The following is a 12,610-nucleotide window of genomic DNA, read 5'->3' as shown; positions in this document are numbered from 1 at the left end:
CCCTTTAAACACGAATCTTTAAGTGTTTACGTAATTTTAGGGGTTTTACCTATGCATTTTAATTTCGTTTTCGTTTTTACATTACAATATTGTCCTTATGCGTTTTCTAATGTATTATCCCAACTTGTCATATCGCAACAACAACAACAAAAATTCCAACAGATTGGTACCATGACCACCAAGATTTATTTAGACGTGCGAGAAGTATGACATGAAATCAGATTCATCATGCTTACGAAAGTGACTAAACTTTTGGTGCTAAATTTAACGTTTCACAATAGCGCCATCTTGTGGTCATCATGCGTACCACCACAACATCATTTCAAGTTTATTTGCCATATGCACAGGATTTGAACAATTTGTACATGGGAAGCTTAAATGTGAATAAAGACTCAAATAAATAAAACAGTAATTTAAGTCTACATATCATCAGGCGCACGTACAGTGACGTAAGTGTCTGGTCCGAACTTGACTTCCGGTTTCTGTTTGTTTAATGGTCTGACTAGTTGCTGAAATTGAACCTCGTCAAAAATAACACATGTTTTGGGATCCTATGTAATCTACGTGTTGTTGTTTTTTTGTTTGTTTAATAAATAAACTACTTTAAATGACTTTGTTGTTTTTATCCTTCGCAGAGTTTACCGGAAGTTACGTGATGACCACGAAAGCAGCATGTTTATGTTGTTACTGCTGAAAAAAAATTTTGTTACTGCTGAAACCGTCTATACAGAAATTACATCCATAATGCACAAAGTGTGTGTGTTTATATATTAGATTATCAACAGGCATATGTGTGCTCCCTGGGTTCGAACCCATGACCTTTTGCACTGCTAAGCTAATTCTCTACCACTGAGCTTTACAGGATAGTTTTCCCTGCTGAAAAATCCAGCATGGACCAGCATGGGAATTATGCTGGTTTGATGCTGGTTTATCTTGTGGTCACCAGCATACCAGCACCAAAACACAACATATGCTGTGTCTTGCTGGTATGACCAGCATGGGATGCTGGTGCTAATGCTGGTTTGATGCTGGTTTAGCTGGTGCTAATGCTGGTTCTGATGCTGGTTTGGTGCTGGTTTAGCTGGTGTTCACTAGCAAACCAGCACCAAAACACAACATATGCTGGTCTTGCTGGTATGCTGTTTTTTTCAGCAGGGTTAAACTATGTTTACTTTTTTTCTGTGTTTGCCGTCTGTCTGTCTGTCTGTCTGCCTGTCTATCCGTCTATGCATCTATCCTGAACCATTTAAAGATGGTATTTTGTGATGGAAGTCACATGCTGATATGTCAGCAAGAGTGACCGACGCCTCTCACTACAGGTGCCATCTGTGCTGGTCCCCTGGGTATCAGTGTATCAAAATATCAAAGAGTTCATTTAAATCTCTCTCTCTCTCTCTCTCTCTCTCTCTCTCTCTCTCTCTCTCTCTCTCTCTCTCTCTCTCTCTCTCTCTCTCTCCTCCCACACTTTCTGACACACACTGCCTGACTCACTGTTGGGATATCACGCTGGCTTCTTTTTTTAAAGAAGCACTAAAACCTCAATGAATATTTATGAGCCGCAAGAGCTTCTAAATATAGATTGACAGACCTGGATATACTGAGTTAGACAAGCTGAAATGCAGGTCGCCCACAGCTCTGTATACAGTATGCATTTAGCTAAAAACAGATTTGACATTTTTACACTAGCTACGTAATCAAAATATATGCATCAAAAGTTTTGAATAGTTCGATGAAATTTTCCATTCAACAATTGTGTATTAGCAGCAGACACTTATTTACCAACAACCATCAATACAGTAGGGCTGTCTGATGAAAACTGCATATAGCTCATAATGACATTTCATGCTCAAGATGGTGCATCTTGTAATTATTTAACTTTTTCTGCTTCCCTCTTAACCAACTGATGATCAAAAAGTAAAAGTTTTAAAGTTTCTCTTATATTTTACTTTTAAAGATTGTACACAAATGTATTTGTGACCAAAACCAGCTAAGTCTTTTTTCTTTTTCTTTTTTTTATATAAAATCATCCAATAATATAAAATGCATGTGACCTTGATATATTAAATACTTTTCAAATGAGTAAAGTCATGTCAAACATTGAAATCAATGATTTAGATCAAACTTTTTCTCATCACTAGATTATAAAACTTCAGCCTGGATTTCTTAGACAGGCTCACAAATGATTAAGAGTTATCCATTTGATATCAGACTATATATAAATTGCTACTGTATATTTAAAGTAATTAAGGTTATAGGTTTGACTATGTATTGTCAGATCCTACCTTCAGTTGCATTCACCCCAGCTGGTCCCTTTACTTGCACAAAACACCAGTTTCGTTCATCTGAGAGAGCTCGTCCTTTTAGGAGAATAGTAAATAAAGTAAATAGTAAATAGTGACTTTCAGCTGAACATGTTGTAGCTGTAAAGGTTGACATACCGGGCATGGTGCGGCGTTAACCGTACCTCGGTGATCACCAGTATGGTTCAGTTACTGGTTGAGAGTGGTTATGATTTCTTCATCACTCACCACTAGTGTGAGAGAAAGTTTTAACCGGCTGTTTTTGTCCTGCTGATGGCGCAAGAGACCATTACATAGCCCATACAGTATATCGCAAATAAACAAGTGCGTAAGTAAAGCAAAAGACTTGTTTAATTAGTTTAAACCATGAAGATTTTTATTAAACTTATTTTAAAACACACACACGCGCGCGCGCTTAGGCCATACTGTAAGGTACAGAAACAAAACATCTATTTATTTAAATCATGAAAGCTTTCACACAACAAAATAAAGATATGTACAGGATTGCATAATAAAGCGTGCACAATAAATCAAAGCATTTGCAATGCTGAAAAGAATAGAAATAAAATTCTGTTCTCAAAACCATGAACCACCAGTTGTTACCATCAAAACCAGTATTCATTTGGGGTCTTATTTCAGTAAGATGTAATGATGTTCTAATGGTTCCTATCCACCAGATAACATCCAATCAACAGAACCCACCACATTAGAGTTCCCTACTGGTAACCAATACAATTCCCATTGTAACCAAGTATTGCTGTAATGGTTTATCTTGTTTTTACAGTTTCTCAAATAAAATATATACATATATATTCACAATCATCATTCTTTTGCAGTGTTACAAAGTATTAGCCAATAACAGGTTAAGGTCCCACACCCAAGCTAACCCACGATGCACGTGCAGCCCACGGCGATGCTCTCCACGACCGTCCTGAATCGCGGCTCGCATTTATTCTTATTCTTCCTCGGCTTCTTCGTCGGCCGGTGGCACATAAGTCTGCGCACGGGGATTTTGGTGTAAATGAGAGTGCTGGTCATGCTGCGATCCTCTTGCATGGTGAAAGGATTGATGCAACCCACGCACGAGCACACGGCCTCGGGGATGTCCACGGGTTTACGTTCCTCGTCGTGATTTATTCTGTACAAAAAGAAAGTATTGTAAGCTCGTGCACACAAGACAAGAACGCGCAGTGCGGTGTACAATGGCACTGTGTTGATATTGGCTTTAGCGTTTGGATGCATTTGTCAAATTTGATTACATCATATAGAAATACGCATACATTTCATATTTAAATTCAAGTTAATTTCATTGTGCAAAATAGTTTATAGCCAACATATAATTCCTGTGCAAATGCTTTTAACTATTAAAAGTGGTATTTCGATCTCATATTTGCCTAAGAAAGGGTTTTATTAATAAATGCATTAGCTAACATGAACTAACAATGAGTTTTCAGCATTAAATAATGCCATGTTGGTTAATTGTGCTTAAGAGTTAAATACATTGGTAATTGCTGAAATTAACATGAAATGATGCTGTAGATGTATTGTTCATTATTAGTTCATGTTGGCTAATGCATTAACAAATACAACTTTATTGTAAAGTGTTTTCAGAGATTTAGGGCAATAAAACTGACCCAGCGTCAGCTCTATCCTATTTTACCCACCTGTAGGACCACGGAGAGAGGCTGCGACTGTTGGACATCCAAAGTTTGCGATCCACCACGCATTGGTTTATGGATAAATTCGGATTATTTCTGACCTGGGACACCATGTCTTCAATGCTCTTATCAAAGTCCACTTCAATAGCACCGGGCATCACACCTGACTCTGGCCCGGTCATCATTGGATCCGGAGAAATACGGGCAGAGCCTTTCCGCGCCTCTAGTTTGCGTCTGCGAGACTTCACATCTTTCCTGCTGTTCTCTGTTTCTGCAGACACTAATATGTTCCCCAACATCAGGACCATGACTACCTGTAAAGCAAGGGTAATATAACAATCACGTTATCTTTAAAAAGCCTAAGCTTCTTTCTGAAACATGTCTTTCTTTCTTTTCCCTTGACTCACCTTATGTTTCCACATCGTTTTAAGTGAGAAAGAAGTAAGTTATCACATTGGTCTCCTTGCTTTAAGTTTGTATTGATATAGTCTGAGCATGAGATTACTCATACTGCAGTGTCACGCCTCACACTGATACAGTAGCCTACAGGGACACACCTGAACTCCTGAACAGTTCAAGGTGGGGCCATAAAGAACAATGTATATATAAGTCTATTCAGAAAAAAACTCTTTCATGTCAGATAGATAGATAGATAGATAGATAGATAGATAGATAGATAGATAGATAGATAGATAGATAGATAGATAGTTGTCACTGGGGCGGTACCTCTGGTACCTCTAAGGTACGTGCTGGTACCTCAAAGGTACATAGGACCTTTCTTAGGTACACAGAGAGTGCAGGACTAGTTAGTGGGATATAGTTCTTCTGACAGCTTGATCAGTTGACAGCTTTTTATGTTAATATAGTTATTAGTGCAAATGCTGTTGTCTGAATAATCAAGTTACAAACTTACAGAGCTACAAGATGTTTTCAACAGAGGTTCAGGAAATTTCACAGAACAGTAAGTCCTGAGAAATATTTATATTAGGAGCTTTGTACCTTTGTTATTGTCATCCATTCAGTGGTATTCAGTCAACAGACCCTTTATTCTTAAGTCTCAAAGACCGGAGAGAACAAACGACCAGACAGAGCTTTATGCGCCTTAGAAGCATTCTGTGAAGCAAAGAACCGTGTTTGGAACTGTAACCCAAAAGAACAGTGTCTGCTGCTACAGATTTGGTCAATCCATGTTTTCCCCCTGATCTGGCTTATTCAATGCCATATTCATTTTCACAATAGATGCCATTGACTTGTGTAAATGAACACCTGTTGCTGTGACATGTCAGGGCAGTTTAATAGGCCTTGATTTTCAAAGAGAACTGTTGTGGCAAACTATGTTCTGCTATTTTTAAAGGTTGGCTGGATAAAAGCCAAAAACTGATGCAGAATATTGTGGTGGATCAAAACTGTTTTTCAATTTACAGACAATTATGTCAGCCTAATAAAGTCACTTTTGACTCAGATTTACTTTCTCTCTTGTTCTGTATAACCTTTTGGCTTTTTTAGTCAAAGCACCTGCATGAAACTTTAGTGTACACCTATACCCAATTCAAACATAAGCATACGTAATATTTTTTTTAATTATGTAAATATGTGTTATCTTGACTACTGTGATCAATTTTTTAAATATACTTTTATTTTTGCAAATAATAAGAAACAAAACTGTAATTTTATGACACAATTTAAAAACTTGTTTAGGGTAAAATATATTTTCCAAAATTATCTACAAAATAATGTAAATCATGAATTTATATTATTTGAATTGATATTAAGGTAATTAACTGTATACAGTGTAATATAAAGACAATCATTTTGATGAAAAGACATTACATAAATACCGTCAAAATCTGATTTTCTCTCAATTTAAATATCACCAATCGTAAAGATTATTTGTTTTTAATTATTATTTTATTTACTACAAGCTTTTTTAGTTAAAAAAAAAAACAAAACACACAAATAGTGAGAGGTCAACGCGGCCACTACAAAATCAAATCCCATTTGTCTATGGTAATCTCGCGAGATTTGGTCCACAACTAATTTTGGCGGAAGTACTACTCGAGTCTCTTTTCCGGCGGCCATAGCGACAAGTCGGCAGGGTAAGCGAAGATTGCTGTAGCATTTTATATCTATCCGCTTCCATCCTCGTGGTTATCACCTCTGCAAAGTTTAAAACACGCAGTATTGTTTTACAAAATCACTATGTACGATTTACGAGTGTTATTTTTGCCTTAACAGTTCAACATTTAGATCGATTTAGCCGCATAAGGTTAGCTAGTAGCTGCCTCAGGAGCGCTGCCATGTCCTGAGTTAATAACAGCGTTAACTTACTTCACCCCAAACATACGCTGTTAATTTAGTTTATTAAAGCGGAAGCCTTCTAATCTTTATTTCTACTATAAACTATTGTGTGGTTTATTTAATGTTAAGTCATCTTGTGTATGTGGCTGTATGGCAATAACATTTGACATGGAGTTCAATACAAACAACATGTGCTGGTAATGAGTCAAAAATTACAATATAGATTACGGTTTACTTAGTTACAACACACAACTTGTCTTTTAAACATCATATCTGTCTTGATAATACTAAAACTGACGAGTTTGTGACATCATTCATCATTGCAAGACGTATTACTGACCTAATGCTTTTGACTTTACCCCCTTGTCACTAGCAGCCATCATGAAGCTCAATACCTTCGTGACCTCCTCACGTCGCAAGAACCGTAAGAGGCATTTCAATGCCCCATCACACATCCGCAGGAAGATCATGTCCTCTCCTCTGTCCAAAGAGCTCCGACAGAAATACAGTGTGAGATCAATGCCCATCCGTAAGGATGATGAGGTCCAGGTAAGGACTTTCCCAACCTAGTGTACACTTATTAACCTTTTTTTTTTTAACTGCGGTGTGTAGTTTAGCTGGTTGTCTTGGGTTGAATCAGTATTTTAGCTGTCAGGAGGTTTTGCATGTATGTGCTGCTGTAGTTCACTTAGTAGATCACACAATGATTTTATGCATAGTTTGAATCTATTGCAAGTTGTTTTTGATAAATGTCTGCCAAATATGTAAATGTAAATACATGCAATTTTTCACTTTATATATGATGCACTTACAGTTAGGGTTGTAACGGTGTTTCGCGATACACACTATAACACATGTCCGATATTGATTTCTAAATTACGATGATGACATTATGCAAAACACTATGTACTACAGCTATTTTATCAAGTCTTTATCAGTCTAAAATCACACTTAGAGTCATTTATTACATGCATTTGAAAAAGCAACACTCGTCACGTAATAATTTTATATGTATTCTTTATTATCATGTAAATACCTGTAAATGTTTGAAGAACAGCAATATAAGTATGTTTATACATTTCCTGGAGCTAGCTGTGTAATGGTACTACTTCTACATCCCATATTGAGTGACACTTACCCATAATTCACTGAGAAGCATAGCAAGGAGAATCGCACAATGTATGTTCTATTTTAGGTAGTAAACATTTTTACAACTTCTGTAGTGCCAGACTTTAAAGTTAGTAGTCTGTTACATTAGTACTTGGATGTAACTTTTATATTTTCTTGCTGGCAGGTTGTCCGGGGACACTACAAAGGCCAGCAGATCGGCAAAGTTGTGCAGGTCTACAGGAAAAAGTACGTGATCTACATCGAGCGTGTGCAGCGTGAGAAGGCCAATGGCACCACAGTCCATGTTGGCATCCACCCCAGCAAGGTACGAAATGCCAATTTTGTTTTTAAATGGCAAAACATTGTGCTGATTTGATTTTGAAGAATGGCAGACCTCAAGTAGTGATGGATCGATATGGTTATTTAGCGGACAGCCAACCGATATGAAAAATACAATTTAGTGATGTAAGATTGACAACTCACAACTGCAACACGATAAAGTTTTTGTTAAATGGATTTTAGGAAAATATTTGCACGCCTGTCTGTAAATCAGGGATGGGCAACTTCGTTCCTGGATGGCCGGTGTCCTGCAGAGTTTAGCTCCAACTTGCCTTAGCACACCTGCCTAAAAGTTTCTAGTATGCCTAGTAAGTCCTTAATTGGCTGTTTCAGGTGTGTTTAATTATGGTTGGACCGAAGTTGCCCATCCCTGCTTAAGATGGTACCAAGCCTCATATTTAGGCTTCCAGTAACAGTCATGGTTGATGTTAAACCCAGTTTGTTTCAACCAGTTGTCCAAAAAGCTTCTGTGTTGATGATCTAAGCTGCAAACAGGACTTGTATATGATGTCCATGGTCACAATCATAACTATTTGTTATCAACCTTCTATAGCTTTATTGAAAGATGTCTGATGTGTACAGCCTGTCTGTATGTTATTGCCATGAAGGTAATTGTGGTTTCACAAGAAAATCGATGTATCGATTAATCGTTTTTTAAAACGCGGTCGATAAATTTTTTTCATATTTATTTCCGCAAACATTGAACGGAGGAATGGAAGCATTTTAGATTTCCCAAGCAAGACATGTTGTGGCTTTTAATTTTTTTTTTATTAATTACCCACTTGTAAACTGCTGTTCACTGTTCTTTTTTTATTAATATAGTATGTGTATTAAATCTATATTCATTGAGTTGAATCGAGAATAGAGTATAAAAACCTACCTGAGAACTGGAACCGAAAATTTAATCGAGAATCTGAATCGATTTGATAGCTTGTGAATAGAAATCGAATCGATCTGGAACATCTGAATCGATACCCAGCCCTATTTCTATATTTACTCATTTAAAACGTTTACTGCAGGTATAAACACGTCATGCTTTTAGTCCTTTTAAGGGGGTCGCACACTGGATGAAAATGCAGCACATATTTAAAATTCAAACACATTATTTTCTATCATTGTATGCAGATTGGTGACGTCTGTATGTGGCGGTCCGGTGTGTGATACACTAGATCAGGGGTCTCCAACCCTGCTCCTGGTGAGCTACTGTCCTGCAGATTTTATCTCCAACCCCAATCAAACACAGCTTATCAAGGTGTTCAAGGATGCTTGATAAGTACAGACAGGTACTGAAGTCTGCAGGATGGTAGCTCACCAGGAGCAGGGTTTGAGACACCTGCACTAGATGATACCCTAGTGATGCTGCTCTTCTTGCCTGGTGTGCGACAGATGTTCTGAGCGGTTATATTTTGTTATAACTAAAATAAAAAAGGCCTACCTGTTACCATGTCCTGACTGTTATGTACTTGCTTAATATATTAAATTGAAAATTCTTGTTTTCCAGGTGGTGATCACCAGGCTAAAGCTCGACAAGGACCGCAAGAAGATCCTTGAACGTAAGGCCAAGTCCCGACAGGCTGGCAAGGAGAAGGGCAAATACAAGGAGGAGACTATTGAGAAGATGCAGGAGTAAAATGCTTCTTTTGCTAACAATAAAAGACTGTAAAAAACTGATATTGTGCCTGTTTTGACTTTTGTGGTTGAAATAGATCTCATTTGTGTGTAGTTATTCATTTATAATGTTTTGAATGGGTAACAAAGCATTGGATGTCATGGGTTCAAATTAAGCATATTGCTTTTTATCTAGTGACAGCCTTTTTTACTTTTATGTACATCCCTGTTTTTCCAGAAGTAGGTGTGACTTACAACATTATCATTCATTTGGCACTATCCATACATTGTGATTCTTAAAGGGATAGTTCACATAAAAATAAAAAGGATCTTATTATGTACTCATTCTCATGTTGTTGCAAACCTGTGTAAATTTCTTTCTTCTGATGAACACAGATATGTTAAGGAATGTTTTTTTTAACCAAACCCATTAGAGACCCCACAGTAAGAAAAATATGCTATGTAAGTGAATGGGGCTCATGATCAGTTTGGTACAAACATTTCCTCAAAATATCTTCCTTTGTGTTCATTAGAGTAAAGTATATTACACAATTTTCATATTTGGGTAAACTATCCCTTTAAAGTTTGTAACCAGCACAATTTGTGTGTGCCTTGGTTAGTATCACAGATTACCTTACAAAACCAGAAGCCATTCACCTTAACCTTTTCAAGTAACTGCATACTATGATGAACATAAAAATAGTAATTAGATATAAAGATTTCTCAAATAATCTCATGTGAACCAGTGCATGGTCTGCAAAAACCTGATTTCATATGATTGGAAGTCCCAGTTTAAGCAATTCCTTGTTTTCAGAAAAAGGGGAAGTTTAAGGAACTATCCAAAGTTCTTATATGGCCACTGAATAAACATGGATTTGATAATTGCTTTCAATTCAAGAAAAGCAAACAGAAGCTACACAGCAGCACTCATTGGTTTTATTAATGCAGGGTGACATTTTGAATTATTTATGTTGGGTAAAGGTCTCGTGTGACTCCACTGTAGATTAAATCCTATCAGGACACTGAAGTGCGCATTGTGTTTGTCAAGGATAGGGTCAGTAGTATCAGAAGGCGGCTGTATATTTAATTTGATCTGTTTAGTTTGATCTCTTAAAGTTTTAATAATGTGTTTAGTAGAGGAAGCAGTGAGGCATCAGTCATGTGTCAGTGCCTGTACGGTCACGTGATCATCACCCTCCACACACATCAGTCGAGAGCGCGAGCGCTGTCGCACAAGTTTTGAGGAAAAAAATAGGTTATAAACTACCTTTTAATTACATTTATAATGGCGAGCACATCTTTTGTGATTTCTGTGTCGGTTATGACTGTATTTTGGGGTCTTGTTGGTGGAGTTATTCCGTGGTTTATTCCTAAAGGACCGAATCGAGGGTGAGTAAACATTAGCATTTCCTTAAACTAAACTTGCGTAAACTGAATCAAACGTATTATTCTAAAAATAAAGAGTAAGGAACTTTGTAAATAATACAAGTAACTTAGATAACATTGTTTATAGTTTTTGTCTGTAGTATAACTTAGTTTAGGAAAGTGAGCAACGTTAAGTTAAAAGTTTTAAGGTCTGACTTGCATGCAAATATACGATGAATGATTAACAATTTCACGTTAGTTATAATAAATATGAATTCACTTAAAACGCCACTACGTTTTCACTAGTATTTCAATCCTCACGTAAAGGACTGAGTCATGTGACTGTCTATGCCAAGTGGCAGTCATGAAATTAAAAGTTGTCGATTTTTTTTCCATTTCGTGTCAGTTTATTTTCAATAGCTTAAAGTAAGTGTTAGATTAATTTTTTATCGCTATGATTTATGTCCACCAGAGTCATTGTGACCATGCTGGTTTTGACTGCTGTTTGCTGCTACTTATTGTAAGTACATAACCTTTATATTTCTGTCGATTTTACTTGTATTGTGAGTAATAAGTGTTATTTAATGTGGTAAAAGATATTGATTGATTGTTCTTTAACAGATGAAAGTCGGACATTGCCTGTGGGCAACTTCAGTATTGATTACAAATAAAACCAAACATCCCATCCAGTTATTTTATGTCATTTACACACGTTAAAAAGTTTGTTATAATTATATGATTTGTATGATCTGATTTTTTAATAAACTGATCGTACTGTAAATTATTTAGTATTTTGAAGAAATGTAATAGTGTTTTATTCTGAGCCGCCACTAGGGGGCAGTGGCAACATTTTTGGTTTGCCACATCAATGCTGATTTAATTCTCTTAGCTATAGTTCCTTATGACTGTTTATTTTTTATGACTTGGTTTTGTTTTAGCTGGCTGATTGCTATTCTCGCCCAGCTCAATCCATTGCTTGGACCATCACTGAGCAACGATACCATCTGGTACCTTTACTATCATTGGCCATAGGGTCCATCACGGGGTCCCTTCATAAACCAGGTAGTGAACTTGTCGTACATTTTACTGAACATGTTTTAAATAATTGGCATTTTGTTAATTAATTTAACTTTTTCTCACCCTGAGCAGATGCTGGAGGCATGCACAGTGCCAAAACTGATAACATTTCACTGACGCTTTCTGTGAAAGGGAGAGATCCTATTGATTGAAGCTTTACATGCTTTATTCCTAATCAAAAAATGACACCCACACTGCAAAAAAAGCACTTTCTTAGTATTTTTGTCTTGAGTACAAATATCAAAAGAAAATGTGTCTAGTTTATAGATAAAAAATATCAAATTTAAGTAAACGTGTGCTTAAAAAAAATCTGTCAATGGGGTAAGAAATAAAATCTTGGAAAAATCAGCTTACCCAATTTTGGCAGATTTTTTTTTTTTTTTTGCTAGAAATTCACTTAAATTTGATATTTTGTGCATAAAAACTACTTATTTTCTTAGATAATTATGCCCACCGAGAAATTAATGTTGATTTAAGAAGTTTTAGATATTTGTACAAAAAACAAGACAAAAATACTAATCAAAAAGGCATTTTTTTTGCAGTGCATATGTTTGTGTAATAAGATCTGTGTTTATATATTTATTTGGTTTTTTTGACAGAAATAATATGCAATTAAAACTTTGCTTTTGTTTTCTATTTGTATTACGACGGCATTGTTTTTTTGTATAGTTTGTGTCATGTAACCGTCCTGTCTTTTGTACATGTATGATTCTGTATGTTCAATAAAATTACAAAAGGAGAGTGGACATTTATTTTAAGATTGACATCTGTGTACAGGTTTTAAAAGCATCACTAAATTGGTACAGAAGTCAGTAAAAGTGATTCTGATACAAACTTTAAACGTGTAGGAAGTTA

At 36.3% G+C, this 12,610-nt stretch overlaps 4 protein-coding genes across 5 annotated transcripts in view; 2 read left to right on the top strand and 2 right to left on the bottom strand.

The window, feature by feature from the left end:
• The window catches only part of ppp2r2ba (protein phosphatase 2, regulatory subunit B, beta a), a 73,430-nt gene extending 70,970 nt beyond the window's left edge, over positions 1-2,460 (bottom strand). The window contains exons 1-2 of the mRNA XM_065263941.2: positions 2,439-2,460; positions 2,283-2,357 (exon numbers count right to left, since the gene is read on the bottom strand). Of these exons, the coding sequence (XP_065120013.1) occupies positions 2,283-2,357; positions 2,439-2,445 (82 nt within the window). The 5' untranslated portion in view covers positions 2,446-2,460. The remainder of the gene's footprint in view (positions 1-2,282; positions 2,358-2,438) is intronic.
• A 217-nt stretch (positions 2,461-2,677) lies between these two features.
• LOC135719279 (interleukin-17B-like) lies at positions 2,678-4,500 on the bottom strand. Its single transcript, XM_065241911.1, has 3 exons — positions 4,366-4,500; positions 3,965-4,272; positions 2,678-3,438 (listed from the first exon to the last, which is right to left on the bottom strand). Exons 1-3 carry the CDS (start codon positions 4,378-4,380, stop codon positions 3,183-3,185), a joined length of 579 nt encoding a protein of 192 aa, XP_065097983.1. The 5' UTR covers positions 4,381-4,500; the 3' UTR covers positions 2,678-3,182.
• A 1,489-nt stretch (positions 4,501-5,989) lies between these two features.
• On the top strand, positions 5,990-9,376 carry rpl26 (ribosomal protein L26). Of its 2 annotated transcripts, none has more exons than XM_065241920.1 (4): positions 5,990-6,054; positions 6,633-6,805; positions 7,551-7,691; positions 9,207-9,376. In XM_065241920.1, exons 2-4 carry the CDS (start codon positions 6,638-6,640, stop codon positions 9,333-9,335), a joined length of 438 nt encoding a protein of 145 aa, XP_065097992.1. In that variant the 5' UTR covers positions 5,990-6,054; positions 6,633-6,637; the 3' UTR covers positions 9,336-9,376. The 2 variants fall into 2 exon arrangements, with proteins under 2 accessions (XP_065097992.1, XP_065098002.1); XM_065241930.1 differs by having other exon boundaries at positions 5,992-6,054; positions 6,630-6,805.
• Positions 9,377-10,494: 1,118 nt separating this feature from the next.
• On the top strand, positions 10,495-12,501 carry atp6v0e1 (ATPase H+ transporting V0 subunit e1). Its single transcript, XM_065241901.2, has 4 exons — positions 10,495-10,702; positions 11,151-11,198; positions 11,617-11,740; positions 11,828-12,501. The coding sequence occupies exons 1-3, from the start codon at positions 10,599-10,601 to the stop codon at positions 11,708-11,710; spliced, it is 246 nt and encodes an 81-aa protein (XP_065097973.1). The 5' UTR covers positions 10,495-10,598; the 3' UTR covers positions 11,711-11,740; positions 11,828-12,501.
• Positions 12,502-12,610: the final 109 nt, after the last annotated feature.

This window comes from Paramisgurnus dabryanus, chromosome 16, assembly GCF_030506205.2.
Source record: "Paramisgurnus dabryanus chromosome 16, PD_genome_1.1, whole genome shotgun sequence".
NCBI lineage: Eukaryota > Metazoa > Chordata > Actinopteri > Cypriniformes > Cobitidae > Paramisgurnus > Paramisgurnus dabryanus.
The sequence above is the reverse complement of the archived record's forward strand: the minus strand, read 5'-3'. Positions and strand labels throughout refer to the sequence as shown.